Source organism: Dreissena polymorpha, chromosome 1 (assembly GCF_020536995.1).
Source record: "Dreissena polymorpha isolate Duluth1 chromosome 1, UMN_Dpol_1.0, whole genome shotgun sequence".
Classification (NCBI taxonomy): Eukaryota; Metazoa; Mollusca; class Bivalvia; order Myida; family Dreissenidae; genus Dreissena; species Dreissena polymorpha.
The window spans coordinates 131,656,883-131,681,995 of NC_068355.1; the positions used below are offsets into that span (position 1 = coordinate 131,656,883).

Consider the following 25,113-nt stretch of genomic DNA (forward strand, 5'->3'; position numbering starts at 1 on the left):
CTCAATTATATTGGAAATTATTACGAATATCTGATAAAACTTGCATTATTTATTTTTATCTTTAAACTTCCATTTCATAAATGTTTTTTTGATAAACGTCGTCAATTATTAATTGTATATAGATTTCTCTATAGTTTGAAAAACATTTTGGCAAATATTTCTAATGAAAGATAAAATGCAAATACATGTAATTAGTAAAATATTCCCTTTTAATCAGTATGTTGGTTTATCGGTCAATAACAATATCACTTTGAACATTGAATTATTTAAATGTTATAACAAACATTAAATGTTCTCCTAACAAATGATTCATAAAACATATAACAGATTGATAGGAAGATATGAACAAATCAAGGTTGCTAGGTTGCCCGCCTAGAATGATCCTGTTAGTATGAAAGTACTTGATAGATAAATTTATTAGCCCGTCGGTGTTGTAAAGACATAAAATATTTTATGAATGTCTCAAAGTGTAGAATTATTTTGCATTTAGTAAAAGAAAGGCAACATATAACCCTTAAGTGGCTGACAAGAACTTGTGGCTGAATACAACTAAAAAGAGGCATTATGCTTCTTGAAAATATAAGTAAACATCGTTATATATGAATTTTCTGATCAAAAGTGTTATTTTTAGTAAATAGGCGAAATACATTTTCAATAATAAACAATATAATTATAAATGGTTTGGCGAAGTGCATCATAGTATTATCATAGTACCAGTTTTGGTCTAAAAATCCAGTAACTTTTTTTTTTTTTCATAACCCCTTGTTGAAAAAAGAAACAACATGAAAAATAGAATTTTCAGAGTAACCTATTAAAATAAAATAAAAAATGCTTTATTAGACTCTAGATATTATTTTTGCAATCATTTTTCATCAATTACAAATGTTTTAAAAAATTATTGTTTCATGCTACTCATGGTACCAGTTTTTTGTCAGAAAATTAATTACATTTTTTTTAAATGCGTTACCTCTTGTTGCCAAAAAATTCATAAAAAATATAATTTTCAAAGATATCCTTTAAAAGAAAAAGAAAATGCCGTCTTAAACCTTAAATATTATTCCTTCAAGCATTTTACATCAACTATATATGTTTAAAAAATCATTGGTTCATGCTAAATACTGTTTGATATACTGTAAATAATTCTAACTACACATCCAAGTAGTGAGTCCATCAAACTATTGCAACCGAAACACCAGGTGTGCCAAGGCACCAGCCGAAGTCAAATGACTTCTGACTTAGTGCATTTTACAATTTATATTTGTATGCATTTATATGTATTTGAAAAAATATATAATCTTAAATGACATCTTCTGACCATGCATGTCATAGATTTCAAAATCCAGGCCCTGGTCTGACACATTGGTAACATTTATGTTAAACTGTTACCAGGATTCTGAATTTAATTAGCCAGGTCACAGGAAAAGGGCAGCCTAATCAGTATCCAATTAAACTATTTGTCATTGCCAGAAAACCGCTCTTAAGCAAACAGCTTTCAAGCATCTGCAGGCTGAATTGGATCTAAACTGGCCACAATCGCCTTAATGTTTCTTTTTCTGGGATACAGTTCATTCAACTTTAAAGGGATCTTTTCACGTTTTGGTAAATTGACAAAAATTTAAAAAGTTGTATCGGATTCGCAAATTTTCGTTTTAGTTATGTTAATTTTAGGAAACAGTATTACTGAACAATATCATGGTCTAATATAGCCTTTATATGCATCTTTTAACGATTTAAAAATTATAAAGCGTTGCAACGCGAATCGATTGAATAATTTGGAGAGTTATGTTGTTGTTGTTTAATTGTGTGAAACTACGAGGATTGCTTATATAAGGTATAAAATACGTCAACTATTTATACTTGGCAGAATAGTCGAGCAGGCTAATGCGTTTTTACTCCAGGACTAAGGGGGTCACTGGTTCAAGCCCTGCTGCGGACTACTTTTTTTTAAGAATTTTATTCTGGATTTTTAACTGGAGCTTTTAAAATCCAAAGTTTACATTTATCAATATAAAGCATGTAATGACTAACTTCAAAACATGTCAAAATCTGTGAAAAGGCCCCTTTAACATAATATCTACTCCTATAAATATGAGGTCGATATACATGAACTAAACGGTAAATTACGTTTAATTAGTTGGACTATAATGATATCAACTACTTAAATAGAAAGAAGAAAGAATTCATACAAACCAGTAATTTGAGTAAAGAGTTTGTAATCAATGTTTTATTTCAGGACAGCTTGGTGATATGCAAATCCCATATGACATGTTGATATCGGGTATCATAGCCATTCAATAAGTCGCAAAATGCTCGAACAAAATTTATAAAGCAAAATGTGACTTAAATTGATAACTTATAATACCAGTATCATCAGTATGCCAGTTTTGCCTTGTCAAGCTGTCGAGATCCAGAAAGTGCTTCATTCACATTGAATATATCATTCGAATTCCATTTATTGTTGCATTACTAAATAGCGAAAAAAGCCGATTTAAGCTGTAAGAAAGTTTTGACACGAGTGCTATCAAGTCTCTCATGAGCGAAGCCATTGTTGTAGAAAGTGATCCATTCACATCGAATATTGTAATACTTAGACACTTCTAAGTTGTCAGGATAGAACAAACGACCGAGTTAAGGTTTAACAAATCTATTCAAATCGTAGAACGCTACTTAAGAAGTTTGGTTTACGAATAAATAACTATAAGTATGATGAAGGTGCGCAGCATCACTGTTACTTGATTAATATTTCAAATAACTTAAAAGAATACTTAAGAGTTTACAGAACTATTCCCTACCATTATGATGGCTTTAGCTTAAGCTGGTAGGTTTCCGACTTTTAAATGACGTGGATTTTGAGTCATTGACCGAGGTGAAGAATCCGTGATGCTGCGCGCTATTTATAGTGAAGATGCTTTAGGATTCCGAAACTTAGGCGTCCCAACCAATCAACGTGCACTTAGGAATTCCTTAACCAATAAAACAAGTTAACAAAGAGCCATTTTCCTAAACAGCATTTCGGAATCCTAAATCAACAAAGTAAGTCAATAATATGAGTTGTTACATTTGTATTAAAACTCATTACATAAATACATAATATCAGGCAGAAATGTTCTGCATTTAAATTCTGTTAAACATTTTAATAATACAATGGAAACATGAAACTATATGATGCATAGGCTTTCTACGCGTAACAAAATAGTTCCAAAGCATTTGCAACTGGAACATAACTTAACCAAAATGCAATACACAAATGCATCCTTAGATTAATAATACAAGTGAAAGCCATTAATTTTGGAGAACAATAGTTAGGAAAAACAAATTATATTGTGCAATTGAAAATGTAGGTCGTATTCCTACACAGCTGGCTGACAGCGTCATAGTAAACAAACATGGAGCGTATTTTTGGATTGGAATTACTGAATTGTGATAAACAATGTATTGTTAGCAAGTATCTGGAGTTAATAAAACATATGTAAGTAGATTTAATTGATAATATCATAACTATTACATATTACAATATATCCTTCGAATTCCATCCATTGTTGTCATTAGCGGAGATTTAGTGAATAAATAATTCATATATCATAAATGACAGCTTCTAAATAGCGAAACAAGCCAATGTATGCAGTAGGAAAGTTTTGTCTCGAGACGTTCATGGGGGCGGCCATTGTTGAATGTTGAAACACGAACGACAACTCTGCTAGGAGAATGTTATCAATGAAAATTAACGAGGTCGAGGCATTTCGATTAGAAAAATCGAGTTATCTCAATCGGACTGGCTCGGTCTTTTACATAGGTCGCCATTGTGTTTGTTATCATACCTTATCATTCCTTGCTGTTCCAGCATCGTCAAAAAGGCTTTTAAGACATAAGATTTAATGCCTAGAAAGGACTTTAAGGCTAATCTGATTTGAACACTTGCTTTATCTGCATTGAGTCAGTTGAGATTACTGATCAGTTCTTACATTAGTTAATTTGTTTGATATGTTTGTTCATTTGTTAACCAGATTTTCCGAAGGAAAACACTGGTTATTAGATTGGCGAATGTGGGCAGGCGGAACAAGCTTGTCCGGGCCATAACTATCTCGTTCATTGTGAGATTTTACAATCATTTAGCACATTTGTTCACCATCATTGGACGGTGTGTTAAGCGAAAGAATTTCGTCAATATCTCCAAGGTCAAGGTCACACTTTGAGTTCAAAGGTAAAAAATGGCCATAAATGAGCTTGTCCGGGCCATAACTATGTCAATCATTGTGAGATTTTATAATCATTCGGCATGTTTGTTCACCATCATTGGACGGTGTGTCGCACGAAAGAATTATGTTAATATCTCCAAGGTCAAGGTCACAATTTGAGTTTAAAATCTTGTGTTTTAAATCATTACTTGTGTTTGCATTACATACCAATTAATGGTCTTCCACACTTAATAATATTAGGTACTTATTACTTCAAGTGCTACTACTTGAACTTAAAGAGGCTTTTAAGACATTAGATTTAAGGCCTTTAAATGACTAAATATAATTTGATTTGAACATTTGTGTTATTTGCTATGATTGTAAATCTGCAATGATTGTTGAATATGGGTTTTACTCAATAAAAGTGTCTTTTTTATGATTTGATATTGTAAAATGTGCCACTTCCCATGGAGGGAGAGTCAATAATAATTATAAGTATGAATTTTAATTGTATGCATTAACATCTTGTATTTTTTGTTCTTGAAGTATTCATGAACTGAGTGAGTTCCAACATCACTTGTTTCATAAAGTGATCATGAAATGTTCATTAATATGCAAGTTCATGAAGGTTCACGAATGATTCAAGGTCCATGAATGATTTATGAACAAATCGATTCATGAATGGTTCATGAACTTATATTTCAAAAACTATTTCAGAAAGCGGCCATTTAACCTTCATGAAGAGTTCATGAATAATTCATGAATGTTGTTCATGAATGATACAAGAATAATAAATGAATGATTCATGAACAATTCATTAAACTCTCGCAGGGGTAGTGATTTTTAGGTCAACAGGCGACATTTTCGCGATATATCATATTGACTGTCGACTGATTTGTCGTGCGTCGAGAGAATGTCGAGTGTCGCGCTCGAAGGTCGACACACGACATTCTCGCGACATTCAAGCGACATTCTCTCGACGCTCAACACGACGCGCGACAAATCAGTTGATATTCAAGATTTTCTGTGAATGTTTTTTTTATAAAACCCAGCGAAGGTCGACACGCGACACTCAACTTGGCCCTATCCGGATTCCGCAGTTAAAGCTATTTGACTTCATAAAAAAACCTTAACCAACGGCCAGGGCGAGTAGTATAGCTTTCATTTTTCTTTGAAAAGTCGAGCTAAAAAATGAAAAAATTATTAAAACAATTGGGGAGGGGGATTATGGGGTGGGGCGTAGGGGATGGTTTGGGTGGAGTCTATTGTGGTATGTCAGGTTAGTGTTGTTTTGTCAAAGTATGAATCAAATGTGATCCTAAATAAAGAAGTTATGGCAATTTAAGCAAAATTTATTTATTAGATCTTGAGATTCAATGTCATTCAAAGGTCAAGGTCAAATTCAACTTGCCAGGTACAGTGTTCTCATTATAGTAAGAAAGTACAAATGTATTTGAAGTTTGAAAGCAATAGCCTTGATACTTTAGAAGTAAAGTGCATCTAGACACAAAAGTTAACAAAATATTCAAAGTTACTATGTCAAAAAAAGGGTCATAATTTCGTCAAAATGCCTACCAGAGTTATGCAACTTGTCCTGTACACTCCCCTTATGATAGGTAGCGAGTGTTCCAAGTCTGAAAGCATTAGCTATGATACTTGAGGAGTAAATTGACCAAAACACAAAACTTAACAAAATTTTCAATTTTCTAAGTATAAAAGGGGCCATAATTATGTCAAAATGCCAGTTAGAGTTACATAACTTTGCATGCACAGTCCCCTTATGATAGTTAGTAAGTGTTGCGAGCATTAACGCAATAGCTTTGATACTCTAGGTATAAAGTGGACCTAAACACAAAACTTAACCAAATTTTCCATTTTCTTAGTATAAAAAGGGGCATAACTCTAAAAATAATGCTGACAGAGTTATGCACCTTCACCTACACAATTGTCTTGTTGCCATGAAGACGTATTCAAAGTTAGAGTTAATTATCTTTGATAGTGATAAAGTTATTTGACTTAATAAAAAACTTTCACCAACGGCGACGCAGACTCGGGGCGAGTAGTATAGCTCTCATTTTTGTTCGAAAAGTCGAGCTAAAAATGCATACAATTCGTGGTAAGCAGTGACCAAAGTTGGTAATTGTGTAATAACACACATAACTGCCTCGCCTAGCCTTCTTGTCAAGTTAAAGTTACTAACGCTTACAATCTCTAACCGTTTATCTGGTAGGTTATTTATACAGCGATATCGATGCCTCGACACATGCCTATAGATAAATATAACATGTCGAAAACACTTAATATCTATAAACAACAACAAATAAACCCATTGACAAATGTACATTTTTTATTTGAATGTATTCCTTTATCCGTGGATGAAAACAACTAACCCAGATAACATGTCACCATAACTTGTTCTATAAATACATATAGCAGGATATACTCGTGCCTACGCACGTATATAGAGGAGCTAAACTGGTGTTGGCGTCAATTTAGTACAGGATGCAAACACAATACACTTGACATAAAGTTAAATGTTAAATGTGAACCTTAGTGTACTGAACCTATTTAAATATCCATGCTTAATAACTTTAATCAGTTTATTTTATGTATTATTCTGCTATAATAATAACTATGCTGTTCATATTTTGTACCTAAGGATATCCGTGCTAGATTAGATTCAATTTTAGCCGATTGCTTGGCTGATTGTATGATTGTTTAATTATCTAATTAATTAATTGATTGGTTAGATAAATAATCAATTGTGTTATCCAATATTGTATTGCCATGTATAGTTCATTTTGTCATGCCTAACAGTTTAATAATTTGTTTTACGTAATGTAATTGTATGTTCTATGTTGTTATCATGTAAATGTTAAGTTTATACGTCGGCTTTAAAAGCTCTTCAGAGCTTGTGTTAACATTTTTTATTTACCCGACTTTATTAATAAATATTACTTGACTGAGCATCCCATTATTAAGGATTTATTTTAACGACATGGTGAAGTGAGGTAAGCTAAACATTGTTTGTATAATACAAGTTTTGTCTATATGAGTTATTAATTAATGACACGATAAGTCATATCCTATGTGATAACTAAAGTTGTTTGTTCGTCGTTGTTTGCATAGTTATACACAATAAATTCCCCGACAAAGTTCAATACTGTCAAAGTATTTGAAATAAAAATGCTTGCATGTCACAGACAGCATAAATATATAATATTAAACATTAGGGAAAGCAGTTATTACATGATAAAATCAATCATTTTTTTCAGGATTGTTTGATAAAAGGTACCGTTAAGTGAATCTTTTCTGTGTGCTTTAATATCAATGTATTCAGGTTATTTCAGATCTCAAAAAAGTAATTTTTCAGACAAACGTATTTAAAGGGGTACAAAATAATGTAAATGTATTTGTTATTTAAGCAAGCACACGGTACTCCACTATAATTATGATTTTAAATCATTGTACAAGTCGAAGTCATTAAATACCTATATGTAAGAAAGAGTGCGGAATAGTGCCAACCTGTTTGAGCTCATTGTATCTACATTGTCCGTGCTGCTATGATAATGTATGCTTAGAAGATAATGCATACGTCATCTTAGAAGGGGAATTTCGCTTTATCTTTACTTTTTTTCCATAGTACATATAACCATATTAATCTTTTTTGAGATGCAGATTAATTAATTAAGAGATTATTAACAAGCGTATGTACACGTGACACAATTATAAAACATTTTCATCGTATAAATATGTTAACAGGGAAACGATAACAGCGCATAACCAAACTCAACATCAAAGCGCTGAAGGCACTAAAGTTGTTCGCTGTTCTCGTCCTTGATTAGCTTGTGCGCATTGCACAGGCTAATCAGTGGGCAAATGCTAATCTTATTTGACATGCATTAAGCCCCGTTTTCCCTGAAATCAGCTAATATGTACATATTTCAATGATAAAAACTAGACTGGCCAATGTCGTCTTACAATCTGGTATATACACTCACTGCAGAAGTAGAGCAGAAGATTTGGTCGTCTGCAGTGCAGACAGGAAGCGGTAATCGCTCTTAGCAGAGCGAGTTGCGGTTCTTACCGTAGCTAAGGTTTCTAAGCACATACTGATTTGCAAAATATGCTCTGTAAATTTAGTCGGCCGCTAACGCGACCAACTAAACAACGGAATATTTTAATTATTTCTAAATACATGTACTTTTTTATAAAAACAACTTGCTCAAACAAAAGGCAATTATATGCGTGGAAATTCAAGATTGCATGATTCAGTAACATTTGTAATTTCCTTTTTCTTAAGGATATGTGTCAAGCTATCTGTACTCAAACGATGATTGGGCGTTAGGCGACAAAAACACGGAGATAATGTCATGCTTAACTTGGATACTGAACGAGCTAGCTTTTTGTGCAAATAAAGCTTTAAAATTCGATCTCTCGTCTTGTTTGTCTTTGTTTTACCCACCCCGTTATTGATGAGGTAATTTTATGTTGGATAAATCGTTATTAAACGTACTTTAAAATCTCTTATATTGAAATATTCTGCTGCAGCTTGGATCTAGTAGGCCTATTTTTGTACACTTGCTTTTAAAATGAGACTTATACACAATATTCGAAATTATTAAAATATACGAAGTGGCTACGAAGAGTCTTCCTATAAACCGAAAATTCCATAAAAGCGGAAAGTGCCCGCTGCTTATGCTTGTCTGGGACGGCACTGTGCGTACATGTATCGAACCCCGTCGATGCGAGACTAATTTGTGTTCGCAGAGTGATCATCCTCGTGCTGCTGAGTCTGATAGCCATATTGATCACTAGGCGCAAGTTGGAACGAAATGAAGAAGGATCTTGTCTACTGAAATGGTACATACAATGCTCCAGGTATGCCAAACCCCATGGCGTTTAAAGGTCGGTTTTCATGCATTTGATTGTTTACCTGTTTTTGAAAGTATTCAGGGGTTGCAGGGCTTTAAAAATCGATCACGGACGTTTAAATATACGTTACTAAATGCATCTTTGGACTTGTGTAAGCATAAATAAACCGCTTGTTTAGCAATTCTTCATCAGTGGATTCTTAGGCTTGAAAGTTGTGCGACGTATTAATGTTTCTGTCGCTTCTTAGCGAGTGAAAGTAGTATTTGTTAATTCAAGTTTAATATGATTTATTTGAAATGTCACACTTTTCGTATGCTGGTGTCCACGTTTAAATACAAGAACATTCAGGGTTTTTAACTTACCGGTATAAACATTTTCTGACGGTTTTTTGTCGCTCTGCACATTTATTTTAATGGAAGAATTGTGAGAAGTGTTGTTGTTTTTCGAACATCAGTGCATTATCATGTTTAAGTGAGGTTGATGTATTTGCTAACATTGAAACAATTATATTTTAAGTTCGAATGAGAGAAGTATAAAAAGTAACATTTATAAACGGACGGGCTGATGAGGAACAAAGAGTGACTGCTATCTTAATCATAGTAAAGAGCTGAAATCACATGTTTTTAATAATTCAAGGTTCGCACTAAAAGCTTACGGACTCTTCTATAAACAGGCATGGTCGGATCATCCAATTTACGTCATTCTTAAACAGAGCCACCCACTGCCTGTATCTAATACAGTAATAACAGAATTATAGTGGTTTTACGTAACACATAATTCTTTGACTTATTTGTTACATTGTTTTCCAAAATGCATAAACTCCGTGGTAAGCAGACAACATCGTTAATCATGGTTCAAAAACGCAGATAACTGCCAAGTCTATCCGTGGTTTCTAATTTAATTTCTAAGTGTCGATAGCGGACGTCGTATACCCATTTATATGTTAATGCGTCAATCTGGCGATATCAAAGACTCGACACGTGCTTAAACAATCATATATCGTGTCGAAGTACGAAATGCCTATAAACAACTAGAAAATACGCACATGGGCGTATGAACTTAATTCCACCTAAATTTATTCCTTCATCCGTGCATGAAAACAATTACACGTCGGCATAGTTCACCGTAAATTGTGAATCAAATGAATAAAGCAGGATATACTCGTGCCTATGAATGTTGCGTGTATAAACTGGTTTGAAGCGTATGGAAAATACAATAATTATTGCAGTAAAATACGAGTGCACACAGAACTTGTTAACAAAACACTTGATACATAAATTGTTGAATGTGAACATCCGATTTGTAAGGATTTATTTAAACAAAATAGCAAAGTGAGGTAAGCTAAATAGTGCTTTTTTTCATTATAAAAATTGTATCTATATAACTTATTATTTAAGGACACACTAAGTCATCTATAAAATAATGAAAAAGTTGATAAATTGCTGTTGACTGTTGTTGTGGACAAAGTTTACCTTAATTAAATATAAAGAGGAATTTTGATGATTTCGTTAAAATATCGATATCAATTTCCGAGTAATCAGAGAAATTAATATTTCAAGAATGGCGTGTGCGTGTGAATTATTGTTTTATGCCATGCGTTTTACTATTAAATATACATATTCGGAAACGAACGTTTGATCCATTCCACTCTTCTTAATTCAACAAATACTGCAGTGAGTAGTCGCCATTTTTCAGACAAACATCATATACGGGTACACGTATCAAAATTGTCGATTATTATCGTCAGATATAAACTCAAACAGACACATGGTAACAACGCATCACCAAACTCAACAAAAGCGGAGAATTTTAAATAAAGTAAAGCTCATACAACTTTTTTAATATAAACTTATTGTTGAAACCATGCCCAATAATTGGAGGTGAAAGTTCGCCATTAAATAGTTTGCTACGTTGGTTTGTATTTTCATATCGTAATTTAAGAACAACAGGTGCTACTAAAACTTTAACGTTATCTTTTTATATAAATCCTCGTTCTTTCGAAATAAATCTGTAAAGAAAAAAAACAGTTCCGGGATGTGTCTGACTACAAGTAGTTTAACAGTATGGTCCCAAACAGATATAAGTAAGTGCTGTGTAATCTAAACGTGCATGGCTTAATGACGTCATTCACTTCGTCATCAATTCTGACTGCAATGTTTATCTCTGATGGCATATCACAACTTCAGACATTATGTAGTTCGTGCGATGTATCCGTGAAATACCTTTTCAACTGGTAAATTAAATTTGTTTTACTTAATATTATGTTATATTTGTGCTTTTTTATTGGTACTCGTTTTATCGCTTGTCTTGTCATAACTTTATCGTAAACAAATAAGATTGTCTATGCTTATTCTCTTTCTTTCGTGCCGCTTAACTGTTATGTCGCGCATGCAATGGCTAGTATTTTAGCTTTGTTTAACGTTTATATCATCAATAAAATACATTTTCAATATGAAACTAAAAGAAACCCGTATTTGTTTAAGTCAGTGATCTGTATCATCCAGAAGAATCTTCTCATTGGATTCGTGCTCGTTCTAAATGGGGCTCCCGGTGGAAAATTCTTTGTCAGTCACAAACTGAAAAGTCCTTTTAGGACCTACTTAGACACACTGGCGTGTGTATTAAACGATGGTGGCGATATATTTTCAAATATAATAGTCCATTTGAAATGTCAAAATAATGCTATTTCCAGCTCAAACCGGTCAAATATTCTAATATAAAACGCATTATCCCCCTACGGCCCTAGTTGCAGTAATCCAACTCCCAGCTATTGACCCTCCCGGTCGCTGGGAGTTGCAACTGGTAACAAGATATTTCACAGAAACTTGCCGCCCAGATTCCAGTTCACTTCGAATCTGATTCGAGCTAATATTTCGCTTTTACTCATTTTCTTAGCGGTCCCGCATTTTGTGTTTCTTTTCTTCTCAGTTTTTAAGCTCGCGAATTTTTATGGCAGTTTTTAGATCTACGTTAGATCCAGATCAGCGGTTTCCTGCACAACATTTTTTAATAATATAAAGACCAATAGAATGTAATACTATGAGTGTGTTTATAATCTTTAGCATACTAATCATATCTGTTAACTTAAATTTATATTGCTATATTTTATTCCTTATTTAGCTGTTTTATATTTGGAACATTAATACACTTGTTTATATTGTCGGTTCAAAAGCCTTAATGGCTTATGTTGTCTGTATATGTATTGCCGACTCAATATAAATCTTATCTAACATAAAATTATGCTTCAAATTCAAACTATTGTTGGACACTAACGGGAGTTCGTTAGTCCGAGACTCGTGGAAATAAGACTCGGACTCCTTGCTTTTGGGTCAAGGTAGTCTGTCGGATGGCTCCTTGAAAATCATCTCTGAATTGTATTTATTTTTTAAGTCCCTTAACTTACTTATTCGTTTCGCAAAACCAGAATGCACACAGAAAATTTTACTTAGAATAACCATTGTCTATCACAGCCCATACAATCTTTTAGTTGCATTTGTTTATCGACATTTAAATTGTAATAATTTAATATTCACCCTCTACATACCGCAGAAGGAAGTTTTTAATATAAGGAAGATTTTAATACCAATTCATGTCCCCAAACAGCAAACACTGCTTGAGAGCTGTAAGAGTTCTTCTTAACAAGGAAGATTATAGACAGCTGGTCTATTGATAGTGAGAAGTATTCAATCAAAACTAAGTGATGTCGGAAGCATATTGACAGAATTATGTGCCCTTTTTATACTTAGAAAATTGAAAAATTGGTTAAGTTTTGTGTTTAGGTCCACTTTATTCCTACAGTATCAAAGCTATTGCTTTCATACTTGGAACACTCGCAAACTATCATAAGGGGACAGTAAAAGGACAAGTTGCATAACTCTGGTTGTCATTTTTACGGAATTATGGCCCTTTTTTGACTTAGTAACTTTAAATATATAGTTAAATTTTGTGTTTCGATCCACTTTACTTCTAAATTATCAAGGCTATTGCTTTCAAACTTCAAATACTTTCATGCTATCATGAGGTTACTGTACCTGGCAAGTTGAATTTTACCTTGACCTTTGAATGACCTTGACTCTCAAGGTAAAATTATTAAATTTTGCTAAAATTGCCATAACTTCTTTATTTATGATTAGATTTGATTGAGACTTTGACAAAACTACTCTTACCTGACATACCACAATAGACTCCACCCAAACCATCCCCCGTGCCCTTTCCCCCCCCCCGAATCCCCCCCCCCTATATATTTTTTTTAAGATCATCTCACAAATGACCACCACACCCTCACACTATACCCCCCCCCCCCCACCCCCCCACCCATTTTTTTTGAAACGGTTAAAAACACATATATTTATTTTTATTATTTTATTTTTGAAATACCGTCCAACCATCGCACCCAAGAATCCCCTCCCCCCACCCCCCCCCCCCCCCCTAATTTTTTTTTAAGATCATCTCACAAACGACCACCACACCCTCACACTATTATACCCCCACCCCCACCCCACCCACCCCCCCAACCCCAATTTTTTTTTTGAAACGGTTAAAAAACACAAATATTTATTTTTATTATTTTATTTTTGAAATACCGTCCAACCATCGCATCCAAGAATCGCCTCCCCCACCCCCCGCCTAAATTTTATTTTTTAAGATCATCTCACAAATGACCACCACACCCTCACACTATTATACCCCCCACCCCACCCACCCAAAATTATTTTTTTTTGAACGGTTAAAAAACACAAATATTTATTATTTTATTTTTGAAATACCGTCCAACCATCGCACCCAATAATCCCCTCCCCCCCCCCCCCCGAATTGTTTTTTTGTTTTCTTTTTGCATTTTTTTGGCATTTTTGGAAGATAATGTAATAAATGTCCACACCCCCACACTATACACCCCTCTTCACTCCACCTCTCCCTCCTTTGTGATTTAAATTGAGAGTCCCTTCACCTTTAAAAAGAAAATAGATGAGCGGTCTACACCCGCAAGGCGGTGCTCTTGTTTTAGATTTCGGTTTGGGATCGGGTCCGTTTCCTTTGGAATCGGGTCCGTTTTACGGCATTTTATACATAGCAAAAAAAAACTGATTATAGTATTATTATGATGAAAATACTTTGTCAATTGTATAGGGTATGTAAGCAAAAAAAAATTCATTTAAAAGTTTTAATCAAACGATTTGGAACGCAAATGAACCAAGTCAATTAGCAAAATCGTTGAATAAAAACCCTGTTCATAGTGCTCTAGCAAGAGTCCTTATTAGATCAAATGAGCACAACTTGCTTACAGTGAGCTTTTGTGATTATATTTGCCCATTGTTATTCATCGTTCCTGCATTGCCCGTTGTCAAAATGTACATTGTTAAAACTCTAGAGTATATATGTATTTCCAATATTCACGAAACATTGTAAGAAATTGGTCTTAATGACAATTGGGTAAATTTCAAAACCGCGTTCAAAAACTAGGTTGCTATGTAAATTAAATAAACAGTTTCTGAACTTTCCAGAAGTAACATGTTTACCCATTCCTCGCGAAACTTTATCAGAAGGCATTTTCTAATGGTATATCTGCTGAGGTTAAAATTGGCCCCTCTCTGAGGATTTCTTGCTTTACATGTTTGGAGTAAACACTTAAATAATGTAGTCTCTGAAACCGCAAGGCCAATAGGTTTGGTTTTTGGCATGTATTTTTATTTTGGTCCTCTACCATTTGTTTAATATCGTCTCTTTAATTATATATATTTAGTGAAAACTTTGACAGTCTTCTGTTCTGCATTCTGCATCAGCAGTGCCAATAGGCTTGCTATTTGGCATGTTAATCAGCCCGGGACTCAAATTATTTACGAAGGCTTGTGTAGTTAATATCGATTACTTCAAAAATCTTCTTTAAAACCGCAAGGGTCACGGGTTTGATATTTGGTGTATCACTTAAAATAGTTTTCCTCTTTCCTTCTAATAAGTTCTCTCAAAAAACATATCTGGGGTTAAAACAAAGGAGTCTGTTGGATTTCTTTAAAATCATTATTTGCATTATAAAAAATCTCGTTTCGCGAGATCAGAATGTCTGCACTTTTGAACATCCGAAAAATATGCGACTCATCACTTTGCTTAATCATATGGACAAAACAAAACAATTCGAAATTATTTATTATGGTTTTTCGTCGCAGTGATTGCGAGCATAGATAGTGGAAACTCTCGAGATCTGAATCAACCTGATCTTGGACCTTTTTTCTCATATATTTTCAGATAAAAATAGCTTTCGCTAAACAGTATCTAGATATAAACACTATAAAAAATAATCACAATACCCGTAATTGTTTACACAATTCTCGTTTTACGGTCCCAATGCAATGAATATGGGAACGACTGTGAATCAGTTGTACGTTAATAACCCAATGTCACTAGCAATCGATCATTTCAGGGGCTGTGTTGCAGTTTGTTGGCTTTGTTATATTATGTAAAATATTATGGGGAAAATGTATAAAGCAAGGGGCTGTTACAACCTATCGCGAAGGTCAACAAATATATATTTATGCATTATAGAAAATAATATTTCTTAAACTTACAATAATAACTGAAATATTAATGGCATTTGTTAAATAATTTTGCAATTTAAAATAACAAATGACAACTATTGAACAGCAGTCACGTTGAACTTCGATCTGAAACAAAACATAAAAAAGGATTTATCAATTATTGGTTATCATGTATTATATAATATAACTCCACAAAATACGGTATACAAAAAGTGTCATTATTTTTTGACTTCATGAAGTATGATTGAATTAATAATTATTAATTAATTATTGAAATTTGGTATTATAAACGACAGTTGATTTAAAAGAAAATAGTATTTATTTAAAATGTGTATGGTATTGGGTAACACACTATAATGTGAAGTGGGAGTAAGACTCCAATCTTGGATTAAAGTAGATATTATTTTTTCTGCTCAAACGTTCGTTATAGTTGATAAAAATACCATGATTGAATCGATTTTCTTCACATGAACTAATCTCGATCTTGTTTAATGTGTAAGAATAGTATGTAACACGATAAAATGCTGCATGTACATGTTAACAGATTCGGTCACGTAACTATGTCATTGCATATACTGTGCTTAGGCCTGGGCATACATTTTTAATGGATGTTTGTCAACAAAACTACCAAGACATCGACTCCATCGTATATATATAGTATACTATTCAAATGTTATTAAAATCATATAGCCATAAAAGTACCAAACAACAAAAACTTTACTATCCTCAGTCCATTCGTAGTACTAGAACAAATATATCGTTCCATATCAGTTGGATATTTATATGTCTATTTATATAGTTCTATTGTAATGCTTTTTCTTTAATCTAATCTGAAAAGTAAAGAAAATAATTCGCTTAAGACTAAGACCTTAAGATTAGAAGGCACACCACTAACGAGCTTTACCATACATTACCTTTATTTGCTATATCTATAAAGCATTCAGAAGAAACAAGAACATGAATAATGTTTTTTTTTCAGAAGAAATATTGCATTATGTCGAGCCGTTTGTATAGGTTCCTTCATTACGATACAGCTGACAAAGTCTGTTTTTCATATATTTCAAGGATGTTATCTACTAGACCCATTCGTATAGGCGACTGTACATCTGAACGGTGTATTTGGACTTTAATCCTGTATTAAACGTCTGACATACATGTATATCAGTTTTAGATTTGTTATGTGTAATTATTAAAAATAATAGTAAAAGTAATAACAACAATTTCAAAAGACTTCAATTTTCACATTCCTTAGAAAAACACTACTGTCGTTAAAATATTTATTATCCACTACTGAATGGGAAGCAAATCGAATATCGACGTTACTGGTCATTACTGTATTAATGACAATGTTTGTACCTCCCGCGCGCGCTCAGAAATCGGAAAAAACCACAGCGCGCGAGTTCCGAATTAAATCTAATTTACCACTAGGCCATTATTAGGCATCTTCTCTTCGTTCGGTGTCCAAAAGTACTCCTTATTAAAATAAACATATTTATATCGTCCAATCATCTGTTGTCATTATACCATCCAACTGTAAAACATTCCAACGTTTTGGATTCATATGCATCAAATAAATTCTATACTGGCCGTTTAGATAATATAAGATCAATTTGGTTAGAAAATTAGGCTAGATTGAACTTTAACGCTACGCAGTTGTTTACCAATATCGACAAAGCGGGGGTTCGGGGGCTACCCTACTAAGGACATATACAGGATAAAAAGGTTTTTTAGGTGTAGCGTAAGGTGTTAGGTGTAAGGTGTTGCGCGCTTAGCAACGACCAAATTATACGCTTTTCCATTCTTTTTAACGTACCGGTAAAGTTCAATCGTGCCGGAAATTAAAGGGGCCTTTTCACAGATTTTGGCATTTTTTTAACTTATTCATTAAATGCTTTATATTTATAAATGTAAACATTGGATCGTAAAAGCTCCAGTAAAAAATCAAGAAAAAAAAATAAAAAAAGGAAAAGAACATTGCCCGGAGCAGGTTTCGAACCAGTGACCCCTGGAGTCCTGCCAGAGTCCTGAAGTAAAAACGCTTTAGCCTACTGAGCTGTTCCGCCGAGTACACGTTCTTGACGTATTTTATACCTTATATAAGCAATCTTCGTAGTTTCACAAAATTTAACGACAAAAACAGAACTCTCCAAATTATTCAATCGTTTCGCGTTGCAACGCTTTATAATTTTTAGGTTTTAAAATCGTCAAAAGATGCATATAATGGCTATATTAGAGCATGGTTAATGTTCAGTATTACTGTTTCCTCACAAATATCATAACTAAAACGAAAACTTACGAATCTGAAACAACTTTTTTCAATTTTGTCAATTTACCAAAGCGTGAAAAGATCCCTTTAAGTTAATAACTTTATTTTTAAACTGCGATTAAGTTCCTTATCATTTACAGTGTGAACATTAATATACTTGTATTGGAGGGTCCGACAGCGATATTTTTTATGCCCCCCGAAGGGTGGCATACAGTTGTTGAACTGTCCGTCAGTCCGTCTCTCTGTCAGTCTGTCCGTCCGTCCGAAAACGTTTACATTTGTCATAACTTTTGCATTATTGAAGATAGCAACTTGATATTTGGCATGCATGTGTATCTCATGGAGCTGTACATTTTGAGCGGCGAAATGTCAAGATCATCCTTCAAGGTCAAAGGTCAAATATATGGCTTCAAAGCGGCGCAGAAGGGGGCATTGTGTTTCTGACAAACACAACTCTTGTTTACTTCTAAAAGTCGAGGATTTTAAACCCAGGACCGGCATATATTTTATTCCCCCTTTCGAAGAAAAGGGGGTATATAGTTTTCGCACTGTCCGTCAGACTGTCTGTCAGTCTGTCATACTTTTCGTGTACGCTATCTAATTCAAATAGTTTTCATCCGATCTTTACGAAACTTGGCCAGAAGTTGTATCTATACAATATCTAGGTCAAGTTCGAATATGGGTCATGCCGGATCAAAAACTAGGTTACGGGGTCGAAAAAACAAATCCAAGGGAAGTTATAAGCTTTAAATGGACATTATTATCTGGCCTGCCAAATTATATATTTTTGTTAAATAAATCAAAGCGGCGCAGGAGGCGGCATTGTGTTTCTGACAAACACATCGTGGTAAAAGGTCAAGGTCATCCTTCAAGGTCTAAGGTCAAAAATACAAATCCAAGGGAAGTAATAAGCTTTAAAAGGAGATAATTATTCAATATTGAACATAGCAACTTGATATTTGGCATGCATGTGTATCTCATGGAGCTGCGCATTTTGAGTGGTGAATCTACAGCCACGGTAGTGGCTTTTAATTATTTGCTACTAAAAATATAGATTTGTTAGAGACAATTATTTTCAAGGGGAGTAATTTATAGAATTAAAAATCTCAGATTATATATTTCCTTGTGTTGTAGACGTATTTCATTGTTGTAAATATATTTAGTTCATAAATATATTTATTCTGAATGATATTGAAGTAAATTATTTTTTAAAGGAAACATTGCTCTGATTGTTCAATGGTTGGACAGAGTAGATTTTAACTGTAAATAGAATTAGTAGCGTTCTTTTGTAGTAGTTGATTAGTTTTCAGTATGTAGAGACTGGGTAGAAAGGTGAACTGTTTTTACTAACATTTTAATACGTTAATTGGCTTGTCAAGCATGAGTTTATTCACTCAACCACATCCGTGTGCATGAATGACTATTTCGAATGTCATTCTTTGCATATCATTCATGCTGTCAACCTGTATGTTTATGATATTAAATCATAAATATAATATATTTAGGTAAATATGCATTTTATACATCTTTTATATTCATGTCGGTCGGTTGTATTATTGTAATTATTTTGTTTTAGTAGTTGTATTTGTGTATTAATTATGTTGGTATCTTACCGTCGGAACACATCATTTTATATATAATTGAAATGTATACTTATTATAAGAATGTCATTCTTTGCATATCATTCATGCTGTCAACCTGTATGTTTATGATATTAAATCATAAATATAATATATTTAGAAACCCAAACGTGTTGTTCGAAGAAAGAACCCTAAACGCCCAATCGGCAACACTGGCGCCCATACGGCAACACTGGCGCCCAACAACGAGTCTTCGGCAACAACAGCGTTTGGAACAGAAAAACGGAAGTAGCGGACACGTTACTACGACGAAAATCCCTGAACAGACAGGAGCCTCAGACCGGTAGCGAGGAGGGGGAGAGTCCAGGAATTTAACACAGCGATTCCTTGGAAACCGGTTTTTGATTTTTCCCGGGGAGTAGGAGTCCACATTTTTGCGCGGCATCGAGCTCGAGCACCGATGTGAGTACAACTACGTATTTCTTGTGCACAAAACTTTGACGTCAAAACCGTTAAAACGTACGTACAGGATTTCACGTTCTGCTACGCAAGGAAGGATTCACGTTCAATCAGGACGGAGAGTGATGGACACTTAAATCGTTGTGGACATTGTGTATCGTGTCATTATTGTGTTTTGCTTGTATTTTGTAAGTGTTCCGACGGAGTTCGGTGAGTGTAAATATTTTTATAATTATTGTGCAATGTACATATATCTATTTATTGTAGTTTCATTGTCGTAAATGAATGATTTGAAATACCAATCAGTTGACTTACAAAAACAACAACAACATATATAGCTAATTTAAGTTTATGTGGTCATGCATTTTGCGAATTGGTCGAGATAAATGAAACGACCTTTTGTCAGCTCATTGGTAAATTAGTGTCATATGAAGTTATTTTTAGGAAATTATAGTCCCTTCACGAGCACAAAGTTTATTGCATGGCGAAGTTAAATCTACTCACCACTTACATGGCGTTAAGTAGTAGATAGGTTTGAGTAACTGGATTTATTTAGTAGCAGTAGATTTTGCCCAAGGGTTATAATAAGTATCGAGAGGTTTCAATGCGTAAATTTGTTAATTTGTCATACTTTACGTATGGTTGAATTGAAAACGCTTTGTGCGTATTTTTAAAGAGAAAACTCTCTTTATAAATACCGAAAAATAATCACTGTTTTTTTCTAGAAATTGATAATGTTAAAATGTACGTATACGATTTAAACTGCATTATGTAGTTTAATGCGTGTATGTGCGACTTGGGTCTTTCCGGTAAATGCACGTGCTCGCGATATCGTAGCGCAAGAAGAACGCTATTTCGGCAGTGTGGTAAACACGCGATAGTAAACCAGTGGCGGATTCGAATCGAAATAAAATCGAACTTAGTAAACACCTGGTACAAAATAAAAGAGCTTTGATTAGATATTTGTGATAGTCAGGCTGTTGGCTTAAAATAAGCCAAAGGGAGGTAATATAGGTGTGTTGAGATAACTGTTTCGGTACGTTTATTGGGAAAAAAGGAAAACGGCGATGTGGGCATTAAAACCGACCACCGGAATCATCTGCTGCCGTGTTCCTTCTTACCGATACAGGAAGTACAGCGTGTTTCGTCACCTGAAGTTTCCGACGAGTCCTCCACGGACGTGGATGAACGCACAGGGAAGACGAGTTCCGACAGCAATCAGTTGGAAGATGAAACAGATACACGACGCTCCAAACGGAAGAAAATACCACGGCGCCGCAGCCAACGTCAGACCCGTCGGCCGGCGTGGTTTACTTCCGGGGAGTATAAATTGTGATAGGTGTTGTTATGTATTTGCAATAATGATTAAGTACAGTGACACCATACATTTAACATGTGTGAATTTGTATTGGAAAGATACACAGCTGTTAACATTCACTTCTGAGTATTTAAATACAAATTAGTGTATTATGTTTTGATTTGTCAAATTGTCATTGTTTTCAAATTGAAAATAAACAGTTGCAAACGAAAACGTTAATATTGTGGTTGTCATTATTTTTTAACAACGATGCTTTCATAGATTTTTGATCACGAGATTAATCAAACCTCGCTTTACAAGCGATGTTTGAATTTTAATAATGTCGAGGACGACATTTTCTTAGAGAGGGGAAATGTGTTGTAGACGTATTTCATTGTTGTAAATATATTTAGTTCATAAATATATTTATTCTGAATGATATTGAAGTAAATTATTTTTTAAAGGAAACATTGCTCTGATTGTTCAATGGTTGGACAGAGTAGATTTTAACTGTAAATAGAATTAGTAGCGTTCTTTTGTAGTAGTTGATTAGTTTTCAGTATGTAGAGACTGGGTAGAAAGGTGAACTGTTTTTACTAACATTTTAATACGTTAATTGGCTTGTCAAGCATGAGTTTATTCACTCAACCACATCCGTGTGCATGAATGACTATTTCGAATGTCATTCTTTGCATATCATTCATGCTGTCAACCTGTATGTTTATGATATTAAATCATAAATATAATATATTTAGGTAAATATGCATTTTATACATCTTTTATATTCATGTCGGTCGGTTGTATTATTGTAATTATTTTGTTTTAGTAGTTGTATTTGTGTATTAATTATGTTGGTATCTTACCGTCGGAACACATCATTTTATATATAATTGAAATGTATACTTATTATAAGAATGTCATTCTTTGCATATCATTCATGCTGTCAACCTGTATGTTTATGATATTAAATCATAAATATAATATATTTAGAAACCCAAACGTGTTGTTCGAAGAAAGAACCCTAAACGCCCAAACGGCAACACTTACCAAAAATTTAAGTTCTTTTCACAGTTACTGTACAGATTTTTTATTTTGATTATTTATAACTCAAATGATTGATTTGTCAAAGTTTTTTTTTAATGATAAGCTTTAAAGGGAGATGATTTCTATACCTGCCAAATGATAAATATACATTATATTTCAAAGCGGCGCAGTAGGGGGCAATGTGTTTCTGACGAACACATCTCTTGTTTAATTATGTATTATTATTGAGTAAGAAATTGATTTAAATTACATTTTACAAAAATACGAAATTCTGTGCACAAGTCCTTTCAAAGCACCCCAGTATAGAATATATTCATCGCAACAGTATTTTAATACATTCATGAATAAAGGCCCAGGATACTTCTGGCGAGCTACAACATTCGATACTTTGTTTTTAGATCGCAGCTGCCAGATAGGCCAGAGCGATGCAGAGCACCGGAATCATTACGTTTTTTTCAGGTAAACCTTACAATAGAGTACATTTCAGTGTAACACGTGTATAGTACATATATTAACATCTACGTGAATGTAATCATATGTAGTATTTTTGTGTCACCTGACTATGGTCAGGGGACATATAGGTGTTACTTTTTGGCGGTGTCGGCGGCGGCGTCACACTTTTCGAAAAAGGCTAATAATTTCTGTGTCCCTTCAGATATTGCTTTTATATTTGGTATTCATGTGTATCTAGACAACACCTTTCCATGCGCAAACATTTTTTTACCCCTGTGACATTGAACTTGAGGTCAGGGTACAGGTTTCGAAATCTGCGACCGCAATTGGAAAAAGGCTCAAAACTTATGTGTCCCTTCAGATATTGCTTTCATATTTGGTATGCATGTGTATCTGGACAACACCTTTCCATGCGCATACAATTTTGTTCCCCTGTTACCTTGACCTTGAACTTGAGGTCAGCGTACAGATTTCAATATCTGCAACCGCCATTCGAAAAAGGTTCATAACTTCTGTGTCCCTTCAGATATTGCTTTCATATTTGGTATGCATGTGTATCTGGACAACACCTTTCCATTCGCTTACAATGTTTCACTCCTGTAACCTTGAACTTGACCTTGAAGTCAGCGTACAGGTTTCGAAATCTGCGACCGCGATTCGAAAAAGGGTCATAACTTCTGTGTCCCTTCAGATATTGCTTTCATAGATGATATGCATGTGTATCTGGACAAACCCTTTCAATGCGCAAAACATTTTTGACCCCTGTTGCATTGACCTTGAATTTGAGGTCAGCGTTCAGGTTTCGAATATGCAACCGTAATTCGAAAAAGGCTCATAACTACTGTGTCCCTTCAGATATTGCTTTCATATGTGGTATGCATGTGTACCTGGACAACATTTTTCCATGCGCATAACATTTTTAACCCCTGCGACCTTGACCTTGAACTTGATGTCAGCATTCATTTTTTAAAATATGCGACCGCGATTCGAAAAAGGCTCAACACTTCTGTGTCCCTTTAGATATTGCTTTCATATTTGGTATGCATGTGTATCTGGACAACACCTTTCCATACGCGTACAATTTTTTACCCCTGTGATCTTGACCTTAAACTTGAGGTCAGCGTTCAGGTTTCGAAATCTGTTGACCTTGATTTGAAAAAGGCTCATAACTACTGTGTTCCTTCAGATATTGCTTTCATATTTGGTATGCATGTATATCTGGACAACACCTTTCCATGCGCATAAAATGTTTGACCCCTGTTACCTTGACCTTCAGCTTGAGGTCAGCGTTCAGGTTTCGAAATCTGCGACCGCGCTTCAAAAAAGGCTCATAACTTCTGTGTCCCTTCAGATATTGCATGTGTATCCGGACAACACATTCCCATGCGCATGAATTTTTTTAACTTGGGGTCCGCGTTCAGGTGTCAAAATCCGCGACCGCGATTCGAAAAAAAGCTCAAAACTTCTGTGTCCCTTTAGATATTGCTTTTATATTTGGTATGCATGTGTATCTGGACAACACCTTTCGATGCGTATGCAATCTTGTTACCCCTGTGACATTGAACTTGAGATCGGCGTCCAGGTTTCGAAATCTGCGACCTTGATTCGAAAAAGGCTCATAACTACTGTGTCCCTTCAGATATTGCGTTCATATTTGGTATGCATGTGTATCTGGACAACACCTTTCCATGCGCATAAAATATTTGACCCCTGTGACAATTGACCCTCAACTTGAGGTCAGCGTTCAGGTTTTAAAAACTGCGACTTCGATTCGAAAAAGGCTCATACCTACTGTGTCCCTTCAGATATTGCTTTCATATTTGGTACGTCTGTGTATCTGGACAACACCTTCATATGCGCACGAAATTTTGAAACTTGGGGTCTGCGTTCAGGTTTCGAAATATGCGACCGCGATTCAAAAAAAGCTCATAACGTCTGTGTCACTTCAGATATTGCTTTTACATTTAGTACGCATGTGTATCTGAACAAGACCTTTCCATTCGCATTAAAGGTTTGACCCCTGTGACCTTGACCTTGAACTTAGGGTCCGCGTTTAGATTTCGAAATCTGCGACCGCAACCCAAAAACGGTTCATAACTACTATGTCTTGAGCTTTACTTAAACATTTTTAATAATAATAATAATAGTAATAAACGATTTGATATTTATGAACGCTGACAGTTATAAACATTTTGGTGAACTAGAAACGTACTACAGCCACCACAAACCTGTGTGGATAGCAGTTTAGAATTGAATAGAATTCACAAATTATAGCATAAAGGAGGGCATATTGTGTTTGGTATGTCTGTGTTTTTTTGTCTGTTTGCTATAAGATTTACAATATTCATATAAAATTATTTTGGTCATTCATTAATAAAATGTTTTGCTTTTTCAATATGTTACTTAATTAAAAGGACAAAAAAAGTAAAATTTT

The 25,113-nt window shown here is 34.4% G+C and overlaps 1 protein-coding gene across 11 annotated transcripts in view; it reads left to right on the forward strand.

Annotated features, from left to right (window-relative positions):
• The first annotated feature begins 6,986 nt into the window (after nucleotides 1-6,986).
• The window catches only part of LOC127850292 (sushi, von Willebrand factor type A, EGF and pentraxin domain-containing protein 1-like), a 33,719-nt gene continuing 15,592 nt past the window's right edge, over nucleotides 6,987-25,113 (forward strand). For 7 of the 11 annotated variants that reach the window (XM_052383234.1, XM_052383275.1, XM_052383290.1 and 4 more), the window contains exons 1-2: nucleotides 11,173-11,283; nucleotides 22,625-22,685. In XM_052383234.1, coding sequence (XP_052239194.1) covers nucleotides 22,652-22,685 — 34 coding nt within the window. In that variant the 5' untranslated portion in view covers nucleotides 11,173-11,283; nucleotides 22,625-22,651. Of the gene's footprint in view, nucleotides 7,187-8,945; nucleotides 9,057-10,221; nucleotides 10,387-11,172; nucleotides 11,284-22,624; nucleotides 22,686-25,113 lie in introns of those variants that run through there. The other 4 variants (XM_052383256.1, XM_052383249.1, XM_052383242.1 and 1 more) reach the window with 4 other exon arrangements.